General features: G+C 38.0%; 2 protein-coding genes across 2 annotated transcripts in view; both read left to right on the top strand.

Annotated features, from left to right (window-relative positions):
- LOC134537284 (basic proline-rich protein-like) overlaps positions 1–3,036 on the top strand; it is a 36,995-nt gene extending 33,959 nt beyond the window's left edge. Inside the window, exon 2 of the mRNA XM_063377558.1 lies at positions 2,157–3,036. Within this exon, the coding sequence (XP_063233628.1) occupies positions 2,157–3,036 (880 nt within the window). The remainder of the gene's footprint in view (positions 1–2,156) is intronic.
- Positions 1–26,704, top strand: part of LOC134537283 (chaoptin-like) — a 748,431-nt gene that overhangs the window by 186,667 nt on the left and 535,060 nt on the right. The window lies entirely within an intron of this gene.

The raw sequence follows: 26,704 nt of genomic DNA, 5'->3' as shown, positions 1-26,704 counted from the left end.
TATACAGCGCAACCAGGAATGCAAACACAATAACAATTGAGAAGAACTCCACGAAAAAAGTACGGAATAAGAAATCTCGCTCTGAGGTTACAATAATCATTATTTGTCACTAAATATTTTGTTTTTTCAAAGTAAATAAATGTAATTGTGTGGTTATCTAGGATAATTAAGCATAGACACATTTTACCTCCCAAAAAAAGATTGCTCGGTTAGCTAATTTATGATTGTGAAGAGTCTTGGCTTGTAAAAATTTATACCGCACCTCTGCCATAGAAGCCGTTAAAATAGTACGTTAAAAGCTTCTGCAGCAACATTAAAAAGTTAATAATTATGGTCATTTATATTCGTGTACATGGAGGTGGTAGCTTTAAATGACACTAACGAAATAATTACCTGTGGCCACTCAGCATGACGCGAATATATGAAAACTGCCTGAATACCTACTTTGGAGTAAAATGTGGTTCTTGTTAATTTGAATTTTTTTGTGCTGTATCCAACATTTATGCATAAAACATTTTTTTATACCCCGACGGCAAAAAGATGCGTTGATATTAAAGTTAACGTGCCTGTATGATGTAAATAATATTTTTAATGTCGTACTCATTTCATTCCACCCAAAAGCATTCTTTTTAAATCTAAAACTTTCGCTATTTTGGCACATTATAACTTTTCTGCTTCTATTTTTGAACAAAAACAGTAACCTTTTTTTTTGTTGCTAAACGCAATCACCATTAACAACAATTTACTTTGTGGTTTTTGCAATCCCAAATACGAAAAACCGAGGTAGTGAAGGATGTGAAAGGACAATATTCGTACACTTTTTTTTTCCTGAAAGCGAAGAGAAAAAATAAAGATAGCTGTTCTGTACTAACACACGGTCTGTAAGATAGCTTTTTCATTGGGATGAATTATTACTGATTTTTCCCTTTACGTTGTTAAAAATATTTTTAATACTACTTTATTATATTTTTCGCAAAACATTTGTTCAGTGTAATAAAAATTCATGTGAAATTACAAACAAGAAAATAAAAAAAAATTTCCTATGAAAATGTAGTCATAGGAAATGGCTAATTGACTAAATGGGGCTACTATGATGTTGACTATATGGTGCCACTATGATGTAACTCTATATAGTAAGTAAAATACGCGAAAATCAAAGTGATAGCGACCAAATTGTTTTTATTCTCCCTAAAAACGTTCGCTTTTACTTGTTAGCTGTTTCAATCATATGAAATGGAGTTAAGGTCTACTATTATTATTTGATAATCCCAAAAATAAAGCATAAAAATTTTGCTATTTGTATCAAAATTACTCCTGCAATATAGACATAATTTATGACAGTATTTTTCCCTTTTTGACGTAACCAACTGACCTTAATGCAAAATTATAATACAGTAATAGATTATTGTTATATAAATCTCCTTTGACACATTATTGTATTAAAACATCATGCATCTCAACAACCACTTCATCAGAATGAAAAATTTTATCATTTAAAGTAGTGCTTTTATTCCTCTCATATCTATAAAATATGTACAATAGCCTATATAAACATCAATTGTACTCGTACATCATGTTATGATACCTTTAAATACGCTCTCAATTTGCACATGTTGTTACAAGCTAAAGGCTTGATTTTCTTTACTTGTGCATTGCACAGTGTTAAATAGTCTTGAAGAAATAATTACGAAAACTTCGTGGGACCTAGAAATATAACATTTTGCTACAGTTAGAACTTGTTGATAAACACGCCGATCTTAAAAGTTATAAAAAGTAAACTGACACACACAAGAAAATCTGTCATCGAATATAATAAGTGCATTAGACTTTCTGAAGAGGTACAATATGAAAATGAGATTGCCGAAAATAGGTAGCCTATCATGAATGCTGTGATAAACTACAGCATACAAAAACATTCATTGACTTAGATAGAGAAGAAGAAAAACTGGACTATGTTATTGACTAGGTTATAGTATTTCGAGGAAACACGGCTGCCATCTGTAAGTAAATGAAAGTAACACATCATAATATCGAATTTTCAGGTGACCTCCTGTTCCCAGAGTTAAGACATATTTACAGCAAGATAACTCGTCAAGTTTTCGGCCCAGTGCCTTTCGGCCCCAGTGCCTTTCGGCCCGTGTGCCTTTCGGCCCCAGTGCCTTTCGGCCCGTGTGCCTTTCGGCCCCAGTGCCTTTCGGCCCCAGTGCCTTTCGGCCCCAGTGCCTTTCGGCCCCAGTGCCTTTCGGCCCCAGTGCCTTTCGGCCCCAGTGCCTTTCGGCCCCAGTGCCTTTCGGCCCCAGTGCCTTTCGGCCCCAGTGCCTTTCGGCCCCAGTGCCTTTCGGCCCCTGTGCCTTTCGGCCCCAGTGCCTTTCGGCCCCTGTGCCTTTCGGCCCCAGTGCCTTTCGGCCCCAGTGCCTTTCGGCCCCAGTGCCTTTCGGCCCCAGTGCCTTTCGGCCCCAGTGCCTTTCGGCCCCAGTGCCTTTCGGCCCCAGTGCCTTTCGGCCCCAGTGCCTTTCGGCCCCAGTGCCTTTCGGCCCCAGTGCCTTTCGGCCCCAGTGCCTTTCGGCCCGTGTGCCTTTCGGCCCGTGTGCCTTTCGGCCCCAGTGCCTTTCGGCCCGTGTGCCTTTCGGCCCGTGTGCCTTTCGGCCCCAGTGCCTTTCGGCCCCAGTGCCTTTCGGCCCCAGTGCCTTTCGGCCCCAGTGCCTTTCGGCCCCAGTGCCTTTCGGCCCCAGTGCCTTTCGGCCCCAGTGCCTTTCGGCCCCAGTGCCTTTCGGCCCGTGTGCCTTTCGGCCCCAGTGCCTTTCGGCCCCAGTGCCTTTCGGCCCCAGTGCCTTTCGGCCCGTGTGCCTTTCGGCCCCAGTGCCTTTCGGCCCCAGTGCCTTTCGGCCCCAGTGCCTTTCGGCCCGTGTGCCTTTCGGCCCCAGTGCCTTTCGGCCCCTGTGCCTTTCGGCCCGTGTGCCTTTCGGCCCTGTGCCGCGTATCCGCGAACATCTAGTCCCTTACTTCCTCATCGATCCTTCTTCGCGCACTTGTTAGATATATGTTACCGAGCCTACACGTTCAAGGCTGGACACACACAGAATGAGGCACAGCACGAGGGCTCAAAACTGTCGTGATCGAACACGAGGCGACAACATCGAATGGCTTCTCCAACTTCGTCGTGATGGCTAAAGCGTTCTGCGCAGCGCGAGTATAAAAATATTGTCAACAAAGTCATTTCGTAGTGTTTATAGTTGACTATTTAAGCACTGTTTTTTATTGTTACTTATATTTCATAAACTACTAATTTGTAAAGTATTTTGATTGATTTTTTTCTCTACTGGATATAGATCGTTTAGTTTGTTTAGTACAGTAAATACCCACTTTTTGATAATACATCTTTGAAGGAGTATCACGAAAACAATTGGTTTTCAAGAATGTGTAAAGAAATAATGTAATGTAGCCTAAATACGGTGTTTAGCTGTCGCGAGGCATCTTGTGGTGTCACGCCATGTCGCGTCGCGTCTTGTTTGATTCTGTGTGCGCCCAGCCTAAAGTGTAGCGGAACGTCCGTAGCGAAGGTAACTGCCGTCCATAAATAGTTGGGCTGGGGCGTCTTCCATCGGCACTGCGGGGTATTTACGACGTCACAGAAGCACCTGCGAGTAGGCAACACGTCCTACACTCCACGAGCGGACTGTCAATTTCCCCGATGATCTTAGCCAAAGGAGATACAGAGAAATGGAAAGACGCCATCTTTGTTTCAACAGTATTTTTTTGTCCTTAAAGGGTTTATCGCTTGATATTAACTATTTGTAGAGACCGGAAAAATTCGCGGATTCATTTCGTGATAGGCTGAAATTCAAACATGTGTACAATTCTGCTGGTTCTGCTATTGGCTCGCAGTTTAACTGGAGCTCTCTGGGCCAATGAGAGACTATCGACCAAAGAAGCTTCGAATCACAAGCTACCCAGTGGAGACGCCTGACAATTTAGTATCCAATGAACACGCGTGTTTACTTGAGAAATGCAGAGGATAATGGAGGCTATCCTAGAGGTCATTGAATCCGCGAATTTTTCCGGTCCCTAACTATTTGCCATCGTCAAGGCAACGATGCAATACTATATGATACGCCAAGGCTGTAAAATTGTGTCCATAGACAGTATTATCACCGTTGAAGTTATTCTCAAAATAAAATTAGATTCTGAACGCCGTTGACTTCACAAGGGAAATTCGTAGTAAGAGCAAGTCACTGTGAGCTTCAGGTACTCCATTAAATTATGTACCATGCTTCAACGAAGCCAAATATCCGATATAAAAAATATTTCTGGCCAAATGAAATTATTGAACTTATGATGGCGTGGTTTTGGTACCTTTTATCTCCCCTCCCCCCTTAAAATTGTGTCAGATGACTGTAACTGATACTGTTGAGTTGTCACATTTTCTTTTAAAACTGTTCTGGTACGCCTGGGGCGAGAATTCATTTTCTTATCCAGACGGTGTCGGTATCCGAGTATAAGTAACTGTGACTAAATAATATAACTTTATCCTTCATTGAACTACGAAATTAAAATAAAATTTACAAATTATTTATCACGTGCTCTGTCATAACACTCTACAAAAATTGCAATTTTTGGCAGATATATTAAAAAACCAGCTCGCTCCTTGAAATCAAACTCGTAGAGTTGAAATGAAAAGAATGTGTCGGCTTATTAATTGGAAAAGGGGACAATATGTCCTTCAGAAGTTCTTCGCCTTGGATCAAAGTATAAAAAACAGCAGGGGAGTTCATTAATGAATTTGAAACTAAAATACTCATCATATTTCATTCGATAAAATATTTTGTATAGATTTTTTGAATCATCACGATATCAATATCTTTATTGAAACCAACGAAATACTGAAATTAATTAATTAATTTAATTTCATGTTTATTAAACTTTTTGCCATGAATATCGGTTTTATGCATTATAATTTTTGTATTTCTGTACTGTGATTGAGAAACCAAAGCTTGTACTAAAAAAAAGTAAATTCGTATTTGCGTTGTTACATTTTTCACTTTTTGTGTTAAATATTCTTGTTTTTAAATCCTAATCAATCACAGCTTCTACAACCGTATCTTAACTTTCTTAAATACTTTTATTTCTGACATGAGATTAGTAGCATTAATTTACTAACAACCACTTTTGTTTTAAAATGTTACCAACTATTCTATTGTATTTTATAAGGTGGTGAAATTTACCTATGAGACTAAATTTTATTGTGGTACTACTGTTTCCCCATCAAATTTATTTCATCTCTGCACCATTTCATTGTTTACCCTTCATACTGCTCGTCGACAAGATGTTAGGCCTTAATTAATCACAATTAATTATTTTCATTGGTGTTCTGTGCTCATTTCTCTTCGCTGTCCTCTAGATTTACCCTCGTTGTAAGATTAATCATAATTTTTGAAGCGTTACCCAAGTCTCTTCGTTATAAGATAATTCCGATTTTTTTTGTAGCATAATCCAAAGATCATTGTTATAAGTTTGATCTTAATTTTTGTAGCGTATCTTTAGGCTCCTCGTTATAAGATTAATCCTAATTTTGTAGTGTAACCCAAAGCTTTATCTCATACGCCATGTTAGTTCATTTTCTTGTCAAAACTTTTATTTGAGAGCTTTCGCTGTTTATTTCTTACTATAGAACGCTTGTATTGTATGTTTCGTCTCAAAGCCTCTCGAAAATTATTTACCAAATATTATCTAATGACATTACAAAAGGTCACGCAAGTGTTTATAGTTGGGTCGTTTTTAAAGCTTGCAAATATAATTCATTAAATATTTGGCATAAAAAAATTGGGACCTAACAAATGCGAGATATCTGTCGGAATTTATTTGCAGGAAAATTTCACTACAAACTGGAAATATCAAGAAATTGAAATAAGCGTCTCGGTGTGAGAGCCTGAGCCTTAGTAAGCATATTTAAATATGTCAAGTAGACAATTCTCAGTCTTAAAAAGAAAACAAATGGTTTTTCTACTAGCAGCGTCAGAAAGAATGTTATTTTCTTCTTATCATCATTCTAAACTGATGTTCTAATTTTGACTGAAAATTAAATAAACCGTTCATAAGTCAAAATAATGCTCTTTCACTAAGTTGAGTTTTTTTCGTTTCTCAGCCTTCGCTCTTGCTCAAAGAATTTAAAAAAATTAATTTTCACTGTTAAGTGATAAAAAAAGCTTTGATAATTTAAAAATAAAAGGTTTTAATTCATTTTAACCGGAAAATGGAGATTTTTCAGAACAACCTAAAACCACGTTTTTGTTTGTTTTACTACAATAAACTCCTCTAGAAATGCAAACTGAAAAATCCTGTACTAATCTTTTCGATCCCAAATGTGAAAAAACTAATTAACCATCTGTATTCAAACATTTTTTTCTCTGTACAGACTATGAACTTTGAGTGAGTTATGTTTATTCAATGAATTGTTCTACTTGAAGTTTCAAGTGTGTTTTTGGAGTCATCTGTGGTATTATTATACATATGTTAGAAAATTATTTATAGAGTATATAATACTCTTGTAAGACAATTTTTAGAGTGATTTGTTTATTGTTAGAAAAATATTCTTTGGTGGCGTAAAAAAAAAGAATAGTGCTAATCCTCCTATTTTGTAAGTTACAGTTACAAAATTATGACAAATATGATCTAAGAGAGCTAGCTTTTGCTTTTGTTTTTAACTTTTATAGCTGTTATTTTCAAAAGAATTGATGCGGTTAGGAGATATGTTTTTTGTTCCATCTTAGCAAACCGGTACTGCCGAAAAATTTGAAAATGTATCAAAATTAATTTATTTGAAATAAAATATGTACGATTTTGTAAAGACGAGACCCAGGCCTAATTTACAGCCGATTTCTGCCCTTTGCAGCTGAAAACTATCTTCACAACGACGACATGCGGAAGTTGTCTTCCGCCGGGACTACTAACCAGCGAAGCTGAAGAGGGTGGCGTTCGTTCGACCGACGCGACGTGTCCTCTGGAGACGCACCCGGTTGAATGGGGTCACGTCTGGAGGGTGGGTTGTGTGTGTGTGTGGGGGGGTGAAGGAGGGGGGGGGGCAAAAGTTTCACCTGTCGTCGGCGTATGTGAGGCGCCTGCTAGGTAGACAGCCAAGTCGGGAGGTCGTCTCTAATCAGCCGCCTCTCGTTCGCCTTCCCGTGCAGGTAGCCTCCTCTAGCTCTGCCCTCCACCCTCCTACCCCTCCTCTAACCATAGCAATGCCGCTTCGAAATTGAATTAACATTAACACGCTTTGATATACCCCCTCCCCCTTTACCCTACACCGCGAAGTCTGGCTTTTGTTTATCCCGATAAAACACGACAGCGTAATTAACAGAAACCCCCCCCCCCCCTGTGCGAGAACACCCAACTATCTTGTTCTCGACAACCAAACACCCCCCCCCCCCCCTCCACCGCAAACTCTGCGCCGCTGGATCTCCGTCTCTCGCGCACAGCCGCGCAATCACGGTCGCACTCACGATCACAATCACAATCGTAGTCACAGTCACAATCACAACCGCGGCACGCGCTGAGCACCGCCGCCGCGCATAGCAAACATCTCTGCAGGGGGGGAGGGAACTATTTTCGAAACACGCGAGTGGTGAGGGGGGGGGGGGAAGCCGTTAGACGTGGGCTTTGTGCGTCGTCGGCAGAAAGGGGAACAGAAGCTACGTACAGATTGTCGGGTGTTGTTTTGTGCGGCTGCCTCTTTGCCTGCGTACGACATGCAACCCGCGAATCAGCACGGATGCTCCCCCCCTCTCCCCCTCTATATTCCACTAAGCGTCGAGTGGGGAGAATAAAAAAACACATTTCATCGATTATTGCATTAACAATTTAAGGACCCGCCGCAGTTATGTTTTTTTATTATTATTTCCAGAACCACGTGCGGTGGACGAGTCCACCTTTGTTATGCCCCTAGGCGGAAAAAAATAACACATGGGTGCTTAAATGTCACATACATTAGACGTTAAACCTTACAGATAGAGGCTAACTGATAAAGAGTGCAAAAAAAAATATTTTATGCACTTTTACAAAAAATTTTTAGGAAACCAGTTGCCAAGAAATAGTTCGTAATACTACAAGAAAGATATTGTGATTGTGTACAACACATAGCTATAATTATTTTTGCATGTTTGAAATACGTTTTTTTAGAGATAAAACTGAGTAATTGTTACGATGATTAGAGCATAATTCTATATTTTAATTAATATTTCATTAAAGCATACATTTTTTTAAAACCATGGAAATTATAATCGATTATTATTCAATAATTGGACCAACACAAAGCTTAAATGCCAGGGTAAGAATTCGTACCCAGTATTACTGCAAACACTATTTTGTAGTGATACGGTTGTTTTCCTGTAAATGTACAAAATTACAAATATCTGTTATTTTTTCATGCACATTTCTGTTTGTTATTTTTTCATGCACATTTCTGTTCCATTTACAAAAAAAAAAAAGTATGCAACTGATTTTATTAACCCTAGAATTTGTCGGTCTTTTGCAAAAAGGTGCCAAGTAACATTTTTTACCATTTTACTTGGCACCTTTTTGCAAAAGACCGACGAATTGTAGATATCCTTCTATCGAAGTAAAAACATATACTAATATATATATATATATATATAATATTGAAACTTGACCGTGTCTCCTACACACTGGTGCACGGGCTTCACGGGCTTTACTGTTAGTTAGGACTATTTCTTTAAATTTCAACACGGCACCTCCCTTGCATATGTTGTTCTGCACATATGTTTTGAACAGATCTTCACTAAGTGTGATATAATGTAAGTCAAATGTCAATTCAACGTATATTAGTGCTAAATTTCAAGTCATTAGTTCTAATAGTTCCGGAGATCTCGTGATGAGTCAATGAATAGTTTTTCTCTTTATATACAAATATATATATATAATGTGTGTGTGTGTGTGTAGTATGTGTAAGTGCGTGGATTAGTAAAATTAACTCGATATTTATTGTGATTTCGTGAATATACGGTGTAGTTATGAACGAGTTAAAAATGTTTCTTTGTCCTTTCTCGTGTTTTTCCTTTGCTTCTGAATAATTTTCCTAACACGAATGGTTCTTGTATCTGACATATAGCTAGGCTGAGTGGATTGTAGGTTTTGCGGCCATTGAGAATTTGCGGCCATTCTCTGATCGACTGTTTTGTGTTTCGATGTTGAGTCGCGTCTAAGTGGTGGTGTTTACCGACTTTTTTTTTTCCACTGCAGCAGGCATCTTCAGGCTTGAGAATAAACTGATAGCAGAGAGATGGTGGGGATATATATATATATGTTTATAAAATAGTAAAAATCAAATGTTAAATGAAGGTTTAAATCAGTTACAAATATTTTTAAAATATTAAATAATTATATATAATTATTATATATCATAATAATATAGGCCTATAATTATTATATATACACACAGTATGAGTGTATATATAATTATTATATATACACACAGTATGAGTCTGAATTTCACCGACATATTTAAGCTGCAGGTTCCCAAAGGTTGTGGTGGTGGTTTGGGGGAGGGGTGTTTATAAGACTTTCGGGTTGAAGCTAAATAATTTTTTTTAACTTAAATAATTGTAAAAGTATTTAATATTAAACAGTAAGTGCATGGAAAAGTTTTATTTAAACACAATTTTACAACCATTGCAAATTTTACTAATGTAGAAAAAATATTGCATTAATAAATTTGCCATAGTGACCAAATTTGCGGTAGTTGTACAACGTCATTTAATTAAACACAATCCAAGACGCTGATTCTTCTATTTTAAATACTTTCTCGATTATTTAAAATAAAAATTCTATTCAGTCGCAACTTCGAAGACGTATACTAGCATTGGAAAGAACTCTAGACCATAAGTAGGCACCTGAAAAATTCGCGAATTCATTTCGCGATAGGCTAAAATACAAATAGTTATACCTCAGTGCTGCCTCTGCTATTGGCTCACAACTCAGCTGGATGACTCTGGGCCAATGAGAAACGCCCAACCAAAGCTTTATACGAATCACAGGCTGCAACGTTGGGACGTCTCACAAGACAGCAGCCAATGAGAGGGTGACATTTGACCGAGTGTACGTAGAATTATGGAGTTCATCTTACAGGTCATTGAACCCGCGAATTTTTCCGGTCCCTAACCATAAGTCGTGTATTATGTTTTCAACTTTCTTTGTCTGGATGAACCTGCAGCCAAATGTTTGTCGTTCGAGTTCACGCTTTGGAGATGTCACACGAACCAAACACTCGCCCACGCTCGAGGAAGAGGCTTTTTTTTTTAAAGTGTTGCCAACATTCCCGCTTGGAAAACTGAGCGTGCAGCACCGTGTCGTGGCGGGATAGTCGCGTGACCGTCGGCAATCATACCGAGGAACCACCCCTCCTTCCCCGCCCCTCCCTCGTCAACCTTCCCCCTCCCTACTCCCCCCTCCCACTTCCCAGTCCCGTCATACTCCTAGCGCCCCACGTGGCCGCTATTACAACCTCTTTATTTATACTCGTATCTGCGCCCCTATCTCCCCACATTGTCCGATTCTCATGATCATTCATTCCTCCGCTCCCGGCATCATCCCCTCTCCCTCCCTTCTTCCTCTCTTCCTCTCTTCCTTCCTCTTCTTCCACCTCGGCCCGAATTCCGCCTTTCTTTTCATTTCCCACAACCGCAGTGGCGCTCGCGAAGGAAAGAGAAGGGGGAAAAAAATACGGTCGCTAGCTTTGGCTGTTTTTCGTCCCCCCTCCTCCCCTCACCAACCTACGTGTTAATACGAAGTAACCATCTATTTCTCCAAAATTTCTCTCCTTTCCTAATGACATTTGGACATTGATTGAAGCGTCCGGGGGAACGGGAGGTAGACATTGTTGGCGTTATTGAATGTAGGGTATACGTGTTGTGATTATGAATTAAGCAATTACCGCTAGTAGGTGCTGTTTGAAATAGTTTATCAGGAGGCATTAAATTTTTAAACGTACTATATTAATCTCTCGTAAAATGATATTTGTTTGTTGTCTTGCTATAATTCTGATTCGCTGTAATTTATTTGAATTGATAACCATTTTTAACAATTCGTAAAAAAAAAAAAATATCTATCTATTGTGTGAAATACATGCAAAACCATTAAACTTCCGAGTCCTATTTATTTTTAAAAATGCACGTGCTGGCGCAATAACACCCAGCTTCAAGTTTTACGTTGTTTCGTTGTTACTGATATATAGGCAACTGCAAAATTCGCGGATTCATTCGGTGATAGGCTACAATTCAAACACATATATACCTCTTAGATAATTTTGCTATTGGCTTACTGTTCATCTGGACGAATCTCAACCAGGTATAAACCCTCAACCAAAGAAGGATCGAATCACAGCAGACAAACCAGCTGAGACGACTTACAAGTCGGCAGCCAATGAACTTGCGTTATTTGCCCGAGTGTACAGGGGTATGTGCAGTCTATCCTGAAGGCCATCGAAACCGCGAATTTTGCTGGTCTATACTAATATATAATAGTGTTATTTTGATTTTAGCTCTACGAAGTACATAAATCCTCCGTCACTCTCAATTTACTTGAGATAAGTCGTAACAAAGTACCTAGATGCACTGGAAAGTTTATCTAGTTCGTCAAAGATTAGTTTAAAGAAAATTATTCAGTTGCTTTGATTGGACAAATTGTGCAATAATTTGTATTAAATTATATTAAAATGTTCTTTTTTAATATTTTTAATTTGAGTTTTATTTTTTATTTATTATTATTGTATTTAATTTTTTTAAATATTTATTATTAATGTTACAGTTTATTTTTATATTTTTTTTAAGTAGAGTTTATATTTTACATTTTGTATTATGGCATATTAAATTTATTTATATATTTATTTTATAGAATTATTATGATCCAATATATATTTTATTTAAAGTTCCATATTTATTGAGACATATATATTAGGTGTGATATGGTATTCATAACTATATATATCCAGTGTTATTATAGAGAAATTTAATTAAATTGTTTTCATAAATTAGTATTTTTATTGAATTAATTTCTTGAAGTTAAAATAAAGGGGAATAGCTTTAAATTCATTTAATTATTATTTTATTTTGTTATATATGCTTAATAATAGTAATTATTATTTAGTAATTCATAGTTAAAATTTTTATTTCTGAATTCTTTTTGTTTTTATTATTTTTTGAATTATTTAATATATTTTTTATCTTTAATAATTTACTTATAAGTAAGTTTATTTATTATCATGTTTTTATTTATAAAAAATTACTAAAATCAAAGAAGTTTGAAAAAATTATTTTATTTCCAAAAACTAGGCAAAATAGTGTAAACTTCTTTAGCCTTTATAGAAAGGCAAAATATTTAAATTTTCTTTGAAACGTTTCAGTGCTATGATAGCAAGCGGTACTTTCGCTTAAGAGTAAGGTCTTATAATTTTGGCGTCAACAAAATATAGCATTTATTTTTACCATGCAATACTATACTCTCTTCATTTCAGTTAATCCAACTGCAGTCGTAACGTCTTGCACATACGTACCTTTGAAGTGGACCTATTAAAGGAACTGAATTAATTTTTATTAAGCTTACAAATGTAGGCTATAGTTTAATTTTTGTATTATTTTTAAAGAAAGGGTGCTTGCGGGCTTACACACAATGATAATTTACAATACGCAACTTTATTCCCTAATCAAACGTTTAAAACCGTTCTGCAAAGATTGAAATATTAAACTGGTTTTATTTCTTCCCTTGAGGGATGTTAAGAAACTTAATTTTTTCTGCCCTAAAATAAGTTAGGATTATTTTTTACTTTCATATAATCTCCATCTTAAAACCTAATTCGTAAATTCGTGTCAATTTCATCTGTAGGAATACAATTTAAGTACATTTGCCGGGTTATGTAAGTATTTTTGGTTGAAGACATGTCAGGAAAACTATTCTTGTTGTAACTTAAAGGTGAACAATGAAATACAAACCATTATTGTTCTTGTATCTATCACTTTGACACAACACAAACATTTCAAGTGAATAAATTCACTTTTGACTTTGCTAATGCGTATAGCATGTAGCTCGATAGACCGCTTGAAGTTAAAGTGATGTATTATTGTTGTCATTATTTTACGCGACGCTAGACGGAAGGAAATGATTGATCGATTACTCTTGAAGGATGACGGAACACACAGTTAAAAAAACTGCGAAAAATACTTAAATATAAGAGAATTTTGAAATCTATACCTTACGAGCTTCCAAAATTACTCTTCTAATAAAAAAAAGAAACGAATTTTGTAAAAATAATATTAATGTTACATAGTTTTCAACTTATAAACTCCTTAAGATCACATTTGTTTTGTAAGTTTTATTAAAAATTTTATAGTTATTGATATAATATTAGTAAATATGTGCTAGAATTAAATTATACATGTAGCCTATTTGGTGCAATGTTAAAATTATTTAATGATGAAAAAATTGCAACAAATAAATGGCTAAATAAAAGATTTTACTGTGGCCAAAAACGTGAAACGGCATTTTTTTATACTATAGAAAACTCGGTTTGTTTGGAGTTGTTTAAGTTTAAGCCCCGTATAGAAGCTATAGTAGTATTAATTAAGATACATGTATTAATGGTTATTTTTAAAATCTAAGTTTTTTATCATTAGTTTTTAGGAAAGAGCACTTCGTCTTTACTCATTGGTTTTTTTAAGGACGACTTCAGATTATTATGAAGAATATATTTAAAAATATAAAATAGTCACGTAAACACAGAAAATGTACTTCTAGAGAACGAAAATGGTGTAGTAAGTCCAACAAAACGTTTCATCACAAATATTTACTCGTTTTTTCCACAAATACCAGATAGCGTGCAGGCATATACATGGAAACCAAATTTGCAGCAAAACGTAATACGCATAACCAAGTGTCAGATGAAAATTCCTAGTAATTGTCCTCCAATTAAATCAGTGACTTCAATATGCAATCATCAGACATTAAGGAGTTACACTGAAAAAAATTGCATTCACAAATATTTTGTAAGTTTTTTGTGTATATTACAAGAAAAAGTACAGTTTGTGTAAATAGACAAATTTTGATAGGTGACCAAATTGTATACGGGACTTGGTTGAAATACTTAAATTCACATCTTAAATTACAATACTTAACGTGTTACATTGCACTATTGAATGTAGTATAAATGGAAAAATATATGTGGTGAGTGTTACATTGGTAGTACAAGACACAAAATGGTTAATAGTAGGTAATGGTTTCATAAGGGAGACATAATTACTCTAGGCCAAGAATGTTGATATCAAATGCTCAAAGCTAGATCCTGTGGATTGTCAGACTAGTGAATAAAATTACAAGTCTTTACTTTAATCTATAACTTATAATGCTAAACATTCATATTGGTGTGTATTATCAAACACTGAAAATCCTTCATATCGTAAATTAATATATTTATTGTTTCAGAACACATGAAAAGTTAGAAGCTTATAATCGAAAGGACCCTGAAAATCATCGTACACTGTTAAATAATTTTTTTTATCACACAAATATTGCATGTTACAAGAAACCAAAATTTGTTTTAAATATGCACGACTGCTAAGATTTTTATTTTTAATTTTTACTTATAGTAAATGCTCGCCCCAACAAATTTCTTAATGAAGTATGCTACATTTGCTTCAAAAGAAAGTTTGTGTTTGAAGTCAAATTTTATAACCTCAAATAGATATTAGTGTCCTAAAAAAGCCAAATATAGACGAGAAAACATTTCCCTAGCACGAACCAAAAGGCAATTTAATAATCAGATTGAAAATACCATTCACTTGTTGGTCATGTCGAAGATCTGGCATGGAATTTCTGGAGGCTAAGAATCCAACGTAGCCTGAAGTTTTATTTCTTTAGCTCGAGAGCACATAGTTATTTTTCTTTGTAAATGGTACATAAATAACCATGTAAAATAACAGGTATTTGTAAATTTGTACATTCACACGAAAACAACTATCACTACAAATACTAGGTTCAGACTCATACCCGGGAATTTATTATTTGTGCGGTCCCAGTACCTCCAATAGTCGAAAATTATTTGTAAACCGTTCCCTGAATAGCTTTACATTATTAACTGCGCTCATTAACAGGCCGAATAAAATATTTCCTTGGTTTTAAAAAATACGCTTGAATGAAATATTAATTTAAAATGTAAAATTTTGCGCTAATTTTTGTAAGAAACGCCCGGTAGTATATCGAAAAAAAAGTGTTAAATACATGCAAAAATAACCATAGCCATGTGTAGTACAGAATTACAATAACTTTCTTGGCAACTGGTTCACGAAGGAAAAAAAAAATCTGTGCAGATTTGCGAATGGTCGTTCGGTAATTTCCCGAGAATAACGACGCGATTCACGGGGAGGCAGGGACTCAGAGGACGGTAGTTGAATCGGCGGTCGAAGTGGTTAGAAGAAGGTCGCAGACCGCGCCTGAGGAAGTCTCCTGGACCACCCTCCCACCGGATCGATGTCGACTCGCACCCTTGCAGGCCGCTTTCCTCCCTGGGTCACCGAGGCCTCCAGGGGCGCCTGGACTCCTGTCCGTCGCCTGGACTCCTGTCCGTCGCCTGGACTCCTGTCCGTCGCCTGGACTCCTGTCCGTCGCCTGGACTCCTGTCCGTCGCCTGGGCGCCTGTCCGTCGCCTGGACGCCTGTCCGTCGCCTGGACGCCTGTCCGTCGCCTGGACTCCTGTCCGTCGCCTGGACGCCTGTCCGTCGCCTGGACTCCTGTCCGTCTCCTGGACTCCTGTCCGTCGCCTGGACTCCTGTCCGTCGCCTGGACTCCTGTCCGTCGCCTGGACTCCTGTCCGTCGCCTGGACTCCTGTCCGTCGCCTGGACTCCTGTCCGTCGCCTGGACTCCTGTCCGTCGCCTGGACTCCTGTCCGTCGCCTGGACTCCTGTCCGTCGCCTGGACTCCTGTCCGCCGCCTGGACTCCTGTCCGTCGCCTGGACTCCTGTCCGTCGCCCGGCTGACGGACAGACGAACACACAGACTTGGCGCGCGCCACAGAGAGGTGGGCGAACTACCACAGCTGCGAGGGGCAGGCCGTCTGCGCACTGTCGGACATCACTGTCCGTTGTTGGAAACTTTAACGAACTGTTGAATTCAAATAAACGAAGACTTCTTCGTGATTTAAAATAACTGAAACCTCGCGGAAAACAACTACGTATATTTCGACTTCCGAGTCGTACGCTTCGTTCTAAACAAAGGGAAATAACAAGCGTGGACAAAAGAAGAGTGTTCTTGCTGTGGACTCAATAATTTTGTACATTTTTCGTTAATACACAAAAAAAAAATTGTATCCATATTTAAAGTAAGCGAACTCAGCGCCCTTAAATTTACGGAGATAAATGTAAATCTACGAAGATCTCTGGATGAATAATTGCAACCAGCGTTCTTCGTAAATTAAAGGTGAACTTTTTTTTAACATTGTACATCCATAATATTCCCGCTTCGAGGTCCCCAGACCTACTCGAAACTTTCTACACGTATTAAATACGTCACTTTTTGAAGTTATACTTCATGGAAGAGAACTGTCCCGAAAACTTTTAGAGACGCAGAAGCCCCTGATAATTTTTTCTTATTATATTCATCAAGTTTAAACTTGTTAAACATTAACACCGTGAAAGAAAACAACACTTTTAGATAACATTACCAACAATCTCTTTGGGTTTCATGATAAATATAAATTATCATTATATGCCCGCGGTGTAAATTTGTTTTCCATTGGTTTTATGATTATAAATGATAGGGTTGGTGACGTCTTGCGACGTGCGAGATTGATAAACGACTGTGATTTTCCTGCCTTTGTTGCGTTTTGCGCGTTGCGCTGTTACGTCCCTTACGTGGTTTACAAACCCACGGCCTTAGACACAGTCAAAGGCTGCTGCGCCTTCTAAGCGGACTCGTTCCGAGTTGGCCTGACCCCGCCGCCAATCTCTGCAGCCTGCAGGGCAAAAGTCAAAGCTCAGCTGTGAATCTTTATATATATATTTCTTGTGTGCTTGTGTATGTCACTGAACTCCTCCTAGACGGCTGGACCGATTTTGATGAAATTTTTTGTGTGAGTTCACGGGGATTCGAGGATGGTTTAGATTCACAATTGGATATTTTATCTCGATTCTGAATTAAGAAAAAAACTAAAAAAACACGCTTTAAAAGCAAAAAAACTAAGAATTGTTGATAATTAGCCTCCATGGCAACGGGCTTTTGCATTGTTGTTGCCTTCTGCGTAAACATGGGAAAGGTTTTTGGTAACGGCAGTGGCGTGCCCAAGAGGAGGGGTATGTATAATGAGAAGATACAAAATGTCCAGCGTAGAAATACTTACCGCCATATGTACATTTGGGGAGGACAATGTCTGTCGGGTCCGCTAGAAAGATATATAGAGATATATATGTAGAAAGATATATAGAGATATATATAAATAGAAAGATAGAGAGAGTTATAGAGATATACATAGAGAGCTAGAGAATTAGAGAGATAAAGAGAGATGCTCAGTATACGTTTAAAAAATTGATTGAGGCAATGCAACGCATGCCGGGCATTATCTAGTATCACTATAAAAATGTACTGTGGCAAAACACCAGACCATCAGTTTTAAATGGTTATTGAAGATGGCTCCAAACATATGCATGCCGAAACGCTTGGTCCAGGCATCTATTTCAACGGCCGTGGCGTGATCCCAGAGACCAAGAAGCAGTATGTGACTTTGCGAGGGCGTGTGAGTTGTAACTCTAATGCTGATATCTTCACTGCCTCGTAGGAAAAAAAAAAACCTGGGTAGGCTGTATTTTGGACAACAGCCACCACGGGCAATGATCTTCCTCGCGTTTTGAAAGTCAAGTGCGCAAAATTTCATCGAAATCAGAGCAAAACTGTAGATTTGTATGAGAAACGAACAGACGGCATTATAGCTCCCACCTTAGTTGTGAATAAAATGTGGTTTATTTATATTCGGCTCCCGTCATCGTAGCGAGATAAAAACAAAAACAAAACAAGTTTTTAAGTCTAATAAGCTTTTAAACACAAGTTTCATCAAAATCGGTCCAGTTTTTTTTTTTTTTTTTTCAGTGATGCTCGAACAAACAGTCACAGTTTTGTAATAGTAGTATAGATAATTTTACGAAACTAAAATTTAGGCCATTGTATTGATCCAAGAACTGTTACAAACTAAGATGGCGTCTTTCGGTGCGTATCCCTCCCCTCCTTGAACACCGCATGAATGATCAGCTTTATTTCTGGAGAAGGGTTTGTAACGGGAATAGTGAAGGGGGGAGGGCGGGAGAGAGTTGGCACAGCGTGCTTTCAGTCGCGGCACGGGAACACAAAGCGTAGTCTTGGAGTCCGTGTTTTGTGGCCGCTGGAATACCAATTAATGCCCGAGATTGCAGCGGGCACGCGATGTGCGAGTCCGTATATACGCAAAGACCATTGGCCGTCACGAATGTACATAGCTCTGGCCGCGAGTCCACACGGACAATGGTCACTCCGACGGGAGTTCAGGCGAGTCGGGCCGCCACCGCGTTCCACACACAAAACAGTTCAAAAGTAATTCCCCCCTCCACCCCCCCCCCCCAAAAAAAAAAACTGGTTGTCTGTAAAGTCGGTTTACGGACGATAGTTTAACGTGACAACGTCATAACAAAACATTGATGAAATGATTGCATACTTTTATGAATAAAATTGAACAATTTTTATTTTAATAATAAAAGAATAAATACTTGAAATTATACTAGTAATCAGATTTTTAAAATGCAAGAATAATTAACCTTTATTGCAGAAATTGTTGTTGTAATAAGCAATGAAAACCACATTAACTTTTCACTTCACTTTATAAACAGTCGACGAAACAGTTCACGTGTAGATGACTTGTAATTAATTTTAAAAACTGGCGTTTAGCTATTAAGTTCAAATATAAGAACAAGTTTTCATATAAATAAACTATAATCAAATATCTATCATCAATTATATGAATCACTATAATTATTTAGTCAATTGTAACATAACATATTATTACTGCACTCACCGACAGCGTAACGGGACACAGTGTAACGAAACAATGTGCGTAACGGGACACAGTGTAACGGAACCATGTGCGTAACGGGACACTTTTTCGTGCGTGCAGCCGGCGTTCATCGATTTATTAGACGTCACGTCAAAAAACACAATATATTTTTGATGTGAAAACTTCAGTGGGAAGGTTTGGATAGGGAGTACATTCATGTAAGTCGTCATCGACATGGTCACGTGACGTGTTAACGAAAACACCATATCTGTTCCTATTAGTATAACTTTTAAATCTTAAGTATACGATTACTGTGCAGTAAAAAGTGAGTATAAAATATATTAATATTCTCATATAGATATATAGTTTGAATAACGAAGAAAACGGAGTCTTTGTAGCAATATAACCTAAGAATTAAGAAATTTTTTTTATACCTACAATTACTATGCAATGCGTATTTTATAGTAATTTAGGAGTTATTTTACTAACGTGATGAAACAAATTTGTTGTGTAATAATATTGTTTTTCGTAAAAATTGCGAGAACGTTTTCACTTCTCTCGGCAGTCCTCATGACTGTTTTGAAATTGTTTTTATTTCACCGAGTTAACTTTGTGTTATCCACTACAAATTATTTTTTTTTCAAATAGAAAACTATTTAATTAAAAAAAACTTGGGATGTAGTAACACATCACAAAACATATGTGAAAAATAAAGGCGTTACACGTAATTTCAATATTTTTTTTTTTGCTACAAGAACAAAATTTGCAGTGGATGCTGAACTTCATTCAATTGAACATATAATCCAGACGCTCGGTGTTCAGATCTTAAATACTTTCTCCATTGTTCGCAATAAAAACGTTTTTCATGTTCCAACTTGTGATGAGCCGATGTTTTTTTTTCCCGATCGTATTCTGACTCACCTTATTGAAGTGGTGATGTATGTTGAAGGGCAAAAAAACTGTTTGTGAGGCTTCATTACGTTTATCAATGCATGTTTTTTTCCCCTTCACTGGCTTTCATGGAAGGATGAAGTCATCTCTTTAAATGGACGCAATGTATTTTATTTTTTCAAGTGGGGGAAGAAAAAAAAAGAAAACCGAAACAAAGTTTTGCTAACTACGTTGGGGATCTATTTCTTCGCGATGAGTAATTTTTTTTTTTAAATGTAGCAAAGCTTTGTCCGAGACATCGCATCGAGGTAAATTTCAGGTGTTCGTTTTGGATCTAGGGAGTGCTTGCCAGGCGGGCCGCGCGGGTTAGCAGTTGCTGCGGGCGGGATAGCAGTGTGTCTTCTAGGATCCAGCAATTACAGAGTCACGCCTGGAAGAGAGAGAGGGGAAAGAAACCCCGAGAAGAAGGTGAAGTTCTTACAAAGGTAAATAACGGCTGTAATTCCAGCCGGCGAAACTTCTTTTCCGTTTGGTTTTCTCCTCGGCAGCAAACTGGATTATACATTTGGTGCGTGTCGGACTCCCGAATTTGTGATTTGTGTTTTCGCATCTTCTAATATTTTTTTTTATAATTTGCGTTTGAAAAGATAAAAGCTTGTTCATGTTAGGTCAGTTACGTGAAATCTTTGTTGAAGTGTTGGAAATCTAATGGAAAAAAAACTTGTTATCAAACGGCGAAGTTTCACGTGTAATTTGCGCGAAAACTAAAATTTGATTCACTCGTTAGAGTGCCATACGGGTTGCCTGGCGCTATAAATGGTTCCCTTGTAATTGGCGACCGTCTGCTCTATTTGAATGAGCCATTCAGGAAGCGTTTGCTTCCCCACTGGATGGCTGTGTGTGGTGTGCTGACAGTTTATTGATGTAAACCTTGATGTAAACCCATCCAACCACGAAACACAGACAGTGCTAAAAATTTTTTAATACATAGCTGGTTTGGACATATTTTCGCGGAATACATATAGCTCTAGCTATAAAGTTGGACTTCGTATATTTCCGGTACTGATCGTGAGTAGGTGAATCTTACTCAATAGATGAAACTGAAACAATCATGTAACATTACAGATTTATGAAATTGTTTTGGTTTACATGAAAGCAACTGTATCACCACAAAAAAAATATTCGCAAAAATACTCGATTCGGATCTTGTCTAGGCATTTATTTAGGGTTTGTGTTGTCCCAGTACCTACATTAGTTAAAGTTATATTTAAACCTTTCCCCGAGTAGCTTTTCGGTGTTAACTGCGCGAATTAATAAGCATAATACAACACAATATAGTCCTATGGTTGAATGTTCGATTATCTTTTGCATTGTTCGAAAAATATACTTATGCTTGTACAAAAAATTATCAAAGTTTAAAATGTTGTGCTAATATTGGTAAGCGAGGCAAGAAATCTTTTTTTTAAGAACAGTTTTATAATAAACTAAAAAAAAAAACAACATTGATACCTATGGTTTGATAACAATTTACAATATATTTCGTGTAGTTTAAAAAATGTATATATTGGCCACTGGTTTCCAAAGATTTTTTTTTTTGTAAAGATAAATTCTCTAGGCTAGCTTTTTTTTTTATTTTTAAACTGGATCACGTGCGAAAAGGTCGGCATGTTCGGGGTTCATTTTTCCCCCCTTCTTTTTTGCCATATACCCACACACACGTACTATATGTCTCTCTCTCTCTTGAAAGCGCGGACGGAGTGGCATTAAAAATGCACGCCCGACCGAGTGTCCAGGCGTCCCGTCGCACCGGCGTCCAGCGAAGCGCGTGTCACGTGACGCCGACTGCGCAAAGCTGTGCGAAGCGCCGGTGTCGGATGTCGACTTGCTCTACACGCCCCTGGGTCTATGTATATTTTATTTTTCACGCGTAACGTCTCAGCTTTCGGTATGCGGCATTTCCGTTGCGGGGGTAAATTCTAGGGTGCGACGTGAGTCGAGGAAACGAAAAATTGTGTAACAACTACGGTGCTGCCATCTGTGGCGAATGACGCAAATTAAAGTTCGCAAAGACAAAGGGCAATTTTTATAGTATTAACTGTGTACTGAATTTTTAACAAGATTATCAGTATAACAATACAATTTAGCGTAGTAAATCAAGTCCAAAGATTTAATCGGAGCCGTTTTAAGATATAGTTTAAAATGTCGCTCTGCAAATAGAATGTTTCTATAGTCGACTTAGGTGGACCGGACAGCGAATTTCATCTGCGAGTGCGGAAACTACGTGTGATTCGCGTCCATAAATGCAGTTGAAAACACAATTTGCGTATACTTATCACCCTCGGCATTACTTAAAAAAAAATCTGCGTTAAATTTCGTGTTCGAGTTACGTATCATAAGTGTATGTGCAATGTGATAACACATGAATTTGCTCGTTACCGAGACCAGATGTTTACACATTACTGGCGAGTACTATAAAGACTCGCTCACTGTTTTTAAAAATGTAATTTGACAGTTGGAGGGTTGCGTTTCGAAATAAAGGCCGTGTCTGAATTCAAGTATGCAGTTGTGCACTTGCTACCTATAATACTTCACTTGTCCTTGGAAAATCCGGGCCCATTCAATATTTAGCTTTTTGCGCGTGGTATTAGCCAGCTGAACAGCCTCTTTACTTTTTATTTTCAAAAACTAAAATTTTATTGTAAAAAAAAGATGATTAGATGAAAATAGTTATGTTTAAACACTTCATTGCTGTCACGCGAATTTAGGGCAAATTTTTTATTACTGTACCTTTGTTTTGTACATACGATCGTAACGTATGTGCGCGTATTTGTTTAAACTACTTTAAATGTTTCATGTAATGGGGAATTTTGATTAATTACATCTTCTTGGACATACGCCATAGCAGTTGTGCACTGTTTGCCATGGGAACATTTCATAAATGCAAAATAAGAAATAATAAAATAAAAAGATAAACCTACGGAAAACAAGCCAATCAGCTGATGTCAAACAAACGGATCCGACGATGAACCTCAACAGGTATTATGGACAACACACCGACATATTTCGTTGGCGCGCAGACGCCACCAACAATAACATTTCTAGAAGCCTAAGATGTATATACATCAAGTTCTGTCCCTGCCCGAACACGCCCGAATATTTACCTTCGGCCAACCTCGGGATTTGTTTTATTTTTGCGCAGGAAAAATGAATTCAAATATTAAAAGTGGTTGGTTAGGTTAGCTACATTAAAACACTTTAAAACACTATGGACGGTTAGTTAGGTTAGTATAGCTACATTAAAATAGAGAAATATAAATATATACAAACAAATCCCGAGGTTGACCGAAGGTGAATATTCGGGCGTGTTCGGGCAGGGACAGAACTTGATGTACATCTTAGGCTTCCCTAACATTTCGTTCACTTAAAAAAATGGCAGACCAGTGAAGACGTGAGTTCTGCTGGATAAACCCCTCACGGTTTGCCGGACTTGTCACGCTCGATCAAGCTTCTCCCGGCGTCGATAGGAAGTAGGAATTCAGGACGGCAGGGCATGGGCTTCGGTAGAGGAATGCGAGTCCAGTGTCTTAACCATTACGTCATCTCGATGTGTACTTTGAAACTACCAATCAGTTGGATTTTATTTTTGTCTCTTTGTCAAATTTTCACCGGCACGAAGCAAAAAAAATCGCTGTTGTCTCATTGGAAATTTCGTTAGAGGGTTGCTCACACCGTCTCAAGGGCTTATCAAGCAAACAAAAAAGAAAACTAAATGAGAGGGGGATTTTTAGAACTAAGCCTCTTTTATGTGGGCGGAGAGTGTACATTACAGTATAGTAATAAACAAAAAAAAATCAACTCATATTTTAATTTTTCAATAACGTGCTTGAAGCAGTTGTGATTACTAGTTTAATACGCAATAACAATACCACTTTAATAAAAAAAAATGGAGTGTTGTTATTCCTTCTGGTTCGACTTGGTTACGCTCTTTTTCGGTCTGATCCGTATTTCTAGAGACCGGAAAAATTCGCGGGTTAAATGACCTCCAGGATAGACTCCAATATCCTCTACACACTCGGGCAAATGCCAACTGTTCATTGGCTGCTGACTTGTGAGTCGTCTCAACTGGATGGCCTGTGATTCGACACTTCTATGAGTGAGGGTCTCTAATTGGCCCTCAGTCCTCCAGATTAACAGTGAACCAATAACAGAAGCAGCACTAAGGTATAATTATTTGAATTTTAGCATAACACGAAATGAACCCGCGAATTTTTCAGGTCTCTACGTTATTTCGCGTGTGTCGGCTCGGGTCAGGTTCCACAGCGAAATGCATTCGCCGGAAAGGAACCATTGGGTGGTTGGATAGGGGTGGAAGGGGGGTGTGTGGAATTGAAGTTCGTCCATTAACGAGACTTGTCGCGACGAGCGTCGCTTCTGCCCCGAGGACCGAAACCTCCCTCTGTGCCTCTCACACCCCTCATTATGAACCTCCTCCCCTTCCCTCTCTCTCTTCAACCCCTTTCCCGCGGAGCGCCGCCTTGCTAATGCGCGATCTGTGTTCCTGCCCCGACGTGATATTGCGCCGCGCCCGACCTCCGTGGACTGGAGCCGGTGCAAAGAGATTACCGACGTGTTTCTCGTCGCATTATGACGTCCTGCTTATCTTACCGGGATCCTCACGTGTTGAGTCTTTATTGAATATTCATATTAAGGGTCCCGCCGCCTACCTGCGGTGTGCAAGAGATCCAGGAAATACCCCGGTACTTGAAAAAACATTCAAGGATACGCCGAGGGTGGCAGTGCGGTTATGTTCACGAAATATTGTTTCTAAAAACATTGGTTGTCTGTAAAGTCGGTTTACGGACGATAGTTTAACGTGACAACATCATAAAAAAAACATTGATGAAATGATTGCATACTTTTATGAATAAAATTGAATCATTTTTATTGAATTATCACTATTTTGTATGGATTCAAAGAAGGCGTGAAATGAAATCTACAATTTAATTGATAAATTTTCTTTTATTTGCACTCATTAATTCAAATACCTATGTTTATTACTTTAACGAAGAGATTATTTTAACTATAACTTTTATACATGGTTGCTATTTAACGTCTTCCAATCTGTGTTATTCTGTTAATGATAGGACGATGATAGGAAAAGTAGGAAACGAATGGGAGTGTTTCAAGTTTAATGTGCCTGGAAAAAGTCAAATCGATGGTTGTTCCAATCGAGTGGAAGAGAGATAGATGCGGCGCAAGCGTACAATGAGCGTAACGGGACACAGCTTAACGGGACAATGTGCGTAACGGGACACTTTTTCGTGCGTGCAGCCGGCGTTCATCGATTTATTAGACGTTGTCATGTCAAAAATACTTTTAGAAGAGTGAAAATGGCCAAACCTGCGTTTTCTGTACGATTTTAAAACATGAAACATCCGATAGAGATTTTCATTACAAATTAATCTTAATTACTCTGCCCTGTACTGTTATGGTCACTGCTCAAATCTCATAGTTTGCCTATGCACTAAGAGAAGACTGCGCGCCAGTTCAGAGCCTTGCGCTTAGAGGCGATACCGTGCTAGAAGCACCAGCGAGCGTCACACGTATTATCCCGCCTTAAGAACAAAAAAAATAAACCCTTGACTGGGCAATCTCCTTAAATTATTTTTTTAAAAATAGCATGTTAGCGTGGTTGCCATGTTCATTCGATGTGAAACTTTAGACATACGGTTAGGATATTATTTGTATATTACACGCATATTTGAAACACGTGAACTGGAGGATAAGCATACAAGCTTTCAGGCCAGTGTACAGGTATGCGAGTGTAGAAGAACGCGTTCAAAGTATCAGAGTGCGAATTATTGCGAGTGAGAAAGTATGCGATTGCTCAAATATGCTATTGCGCAAGTAGGCCTACACAGAAAAATGTTTTCTGTACTTGAACAAAAAATTTCTTTGGTATTTGTCAAGAAATAGTTTTTAAAGGTACAAGAAATATATTGTTACATTGTATAACACATGTCTTTGGTTATTTTTGCATATATGAAAAAGTTTTTTTCGAGATCATACTGAGTATCACTTATAGAAATTGGTGAATAATTTTATATTTTAATTGATTTTCCTTTCAAGCATATAATTTTTTAAATTATGCACAAAATAATCGAATATTCACAATATGACATTATTTAGTTTTACCCTTTCTTATTAAAATGCACAGTTAATACTGGAAAGCTATTCGGGGCTGGGTTAACAAATAACTTCAACCCATGTAGGTTCAGGGACAAAAAAACAACATAAATGCTCGGGTAAGAATTCTCAGTATTACTGCGAAAACTATTTTATAGTGATGCAGTGGTTTTCATGTAAATGTACAAATTTACACATATCTGTATGATGACATGAATATTCCTGTTTAATTTACAAAAAAAAAAAAAATATTGTACGCTAGAGTGCCACAATGCTAACATGAAATTGAGTGCTGCTATTTTATTTTTTTTTCGTTGCGCTCTGTTGACGTTATTTTCAATATATGGAATTGCCTTGAATTTTAAACGCACTATCGTTTGGTGCGTCCGTCACGACTTGCCTGGGAGTTACCTGCCTTACCACAAACTGGAGTTGTAGTTTGGCGTCCCGGTTTTGCTGCTGCGTTACCTTGACGCACCGAGATTGTGCAACGGTACCCGACTGTGCATCACACAGAGCTGGGGAGAAACGTATTCTCACCGGAGTAACTGAAGGGG

Source organism: Bacillus rossius, chromosome 12 (assembly GCF_032445375.1).
Source record: "Bacillus rossius redtenbacheri isolate Brsri chromosome 12, Brsri_v3, whole genome shotgun sequence".
Lineage (NCBI taxonomy): Eukaryota > Metazoa > Arthropoda > Insecta > Phasmatodea > Bacillidae > Bacillus > Bacillus rossius.
The sequence above is the reverse complement of the archived record's forward strand: the minus strand, read 5'-3'. Positions and strand labels throughout refer to the sequence as shown.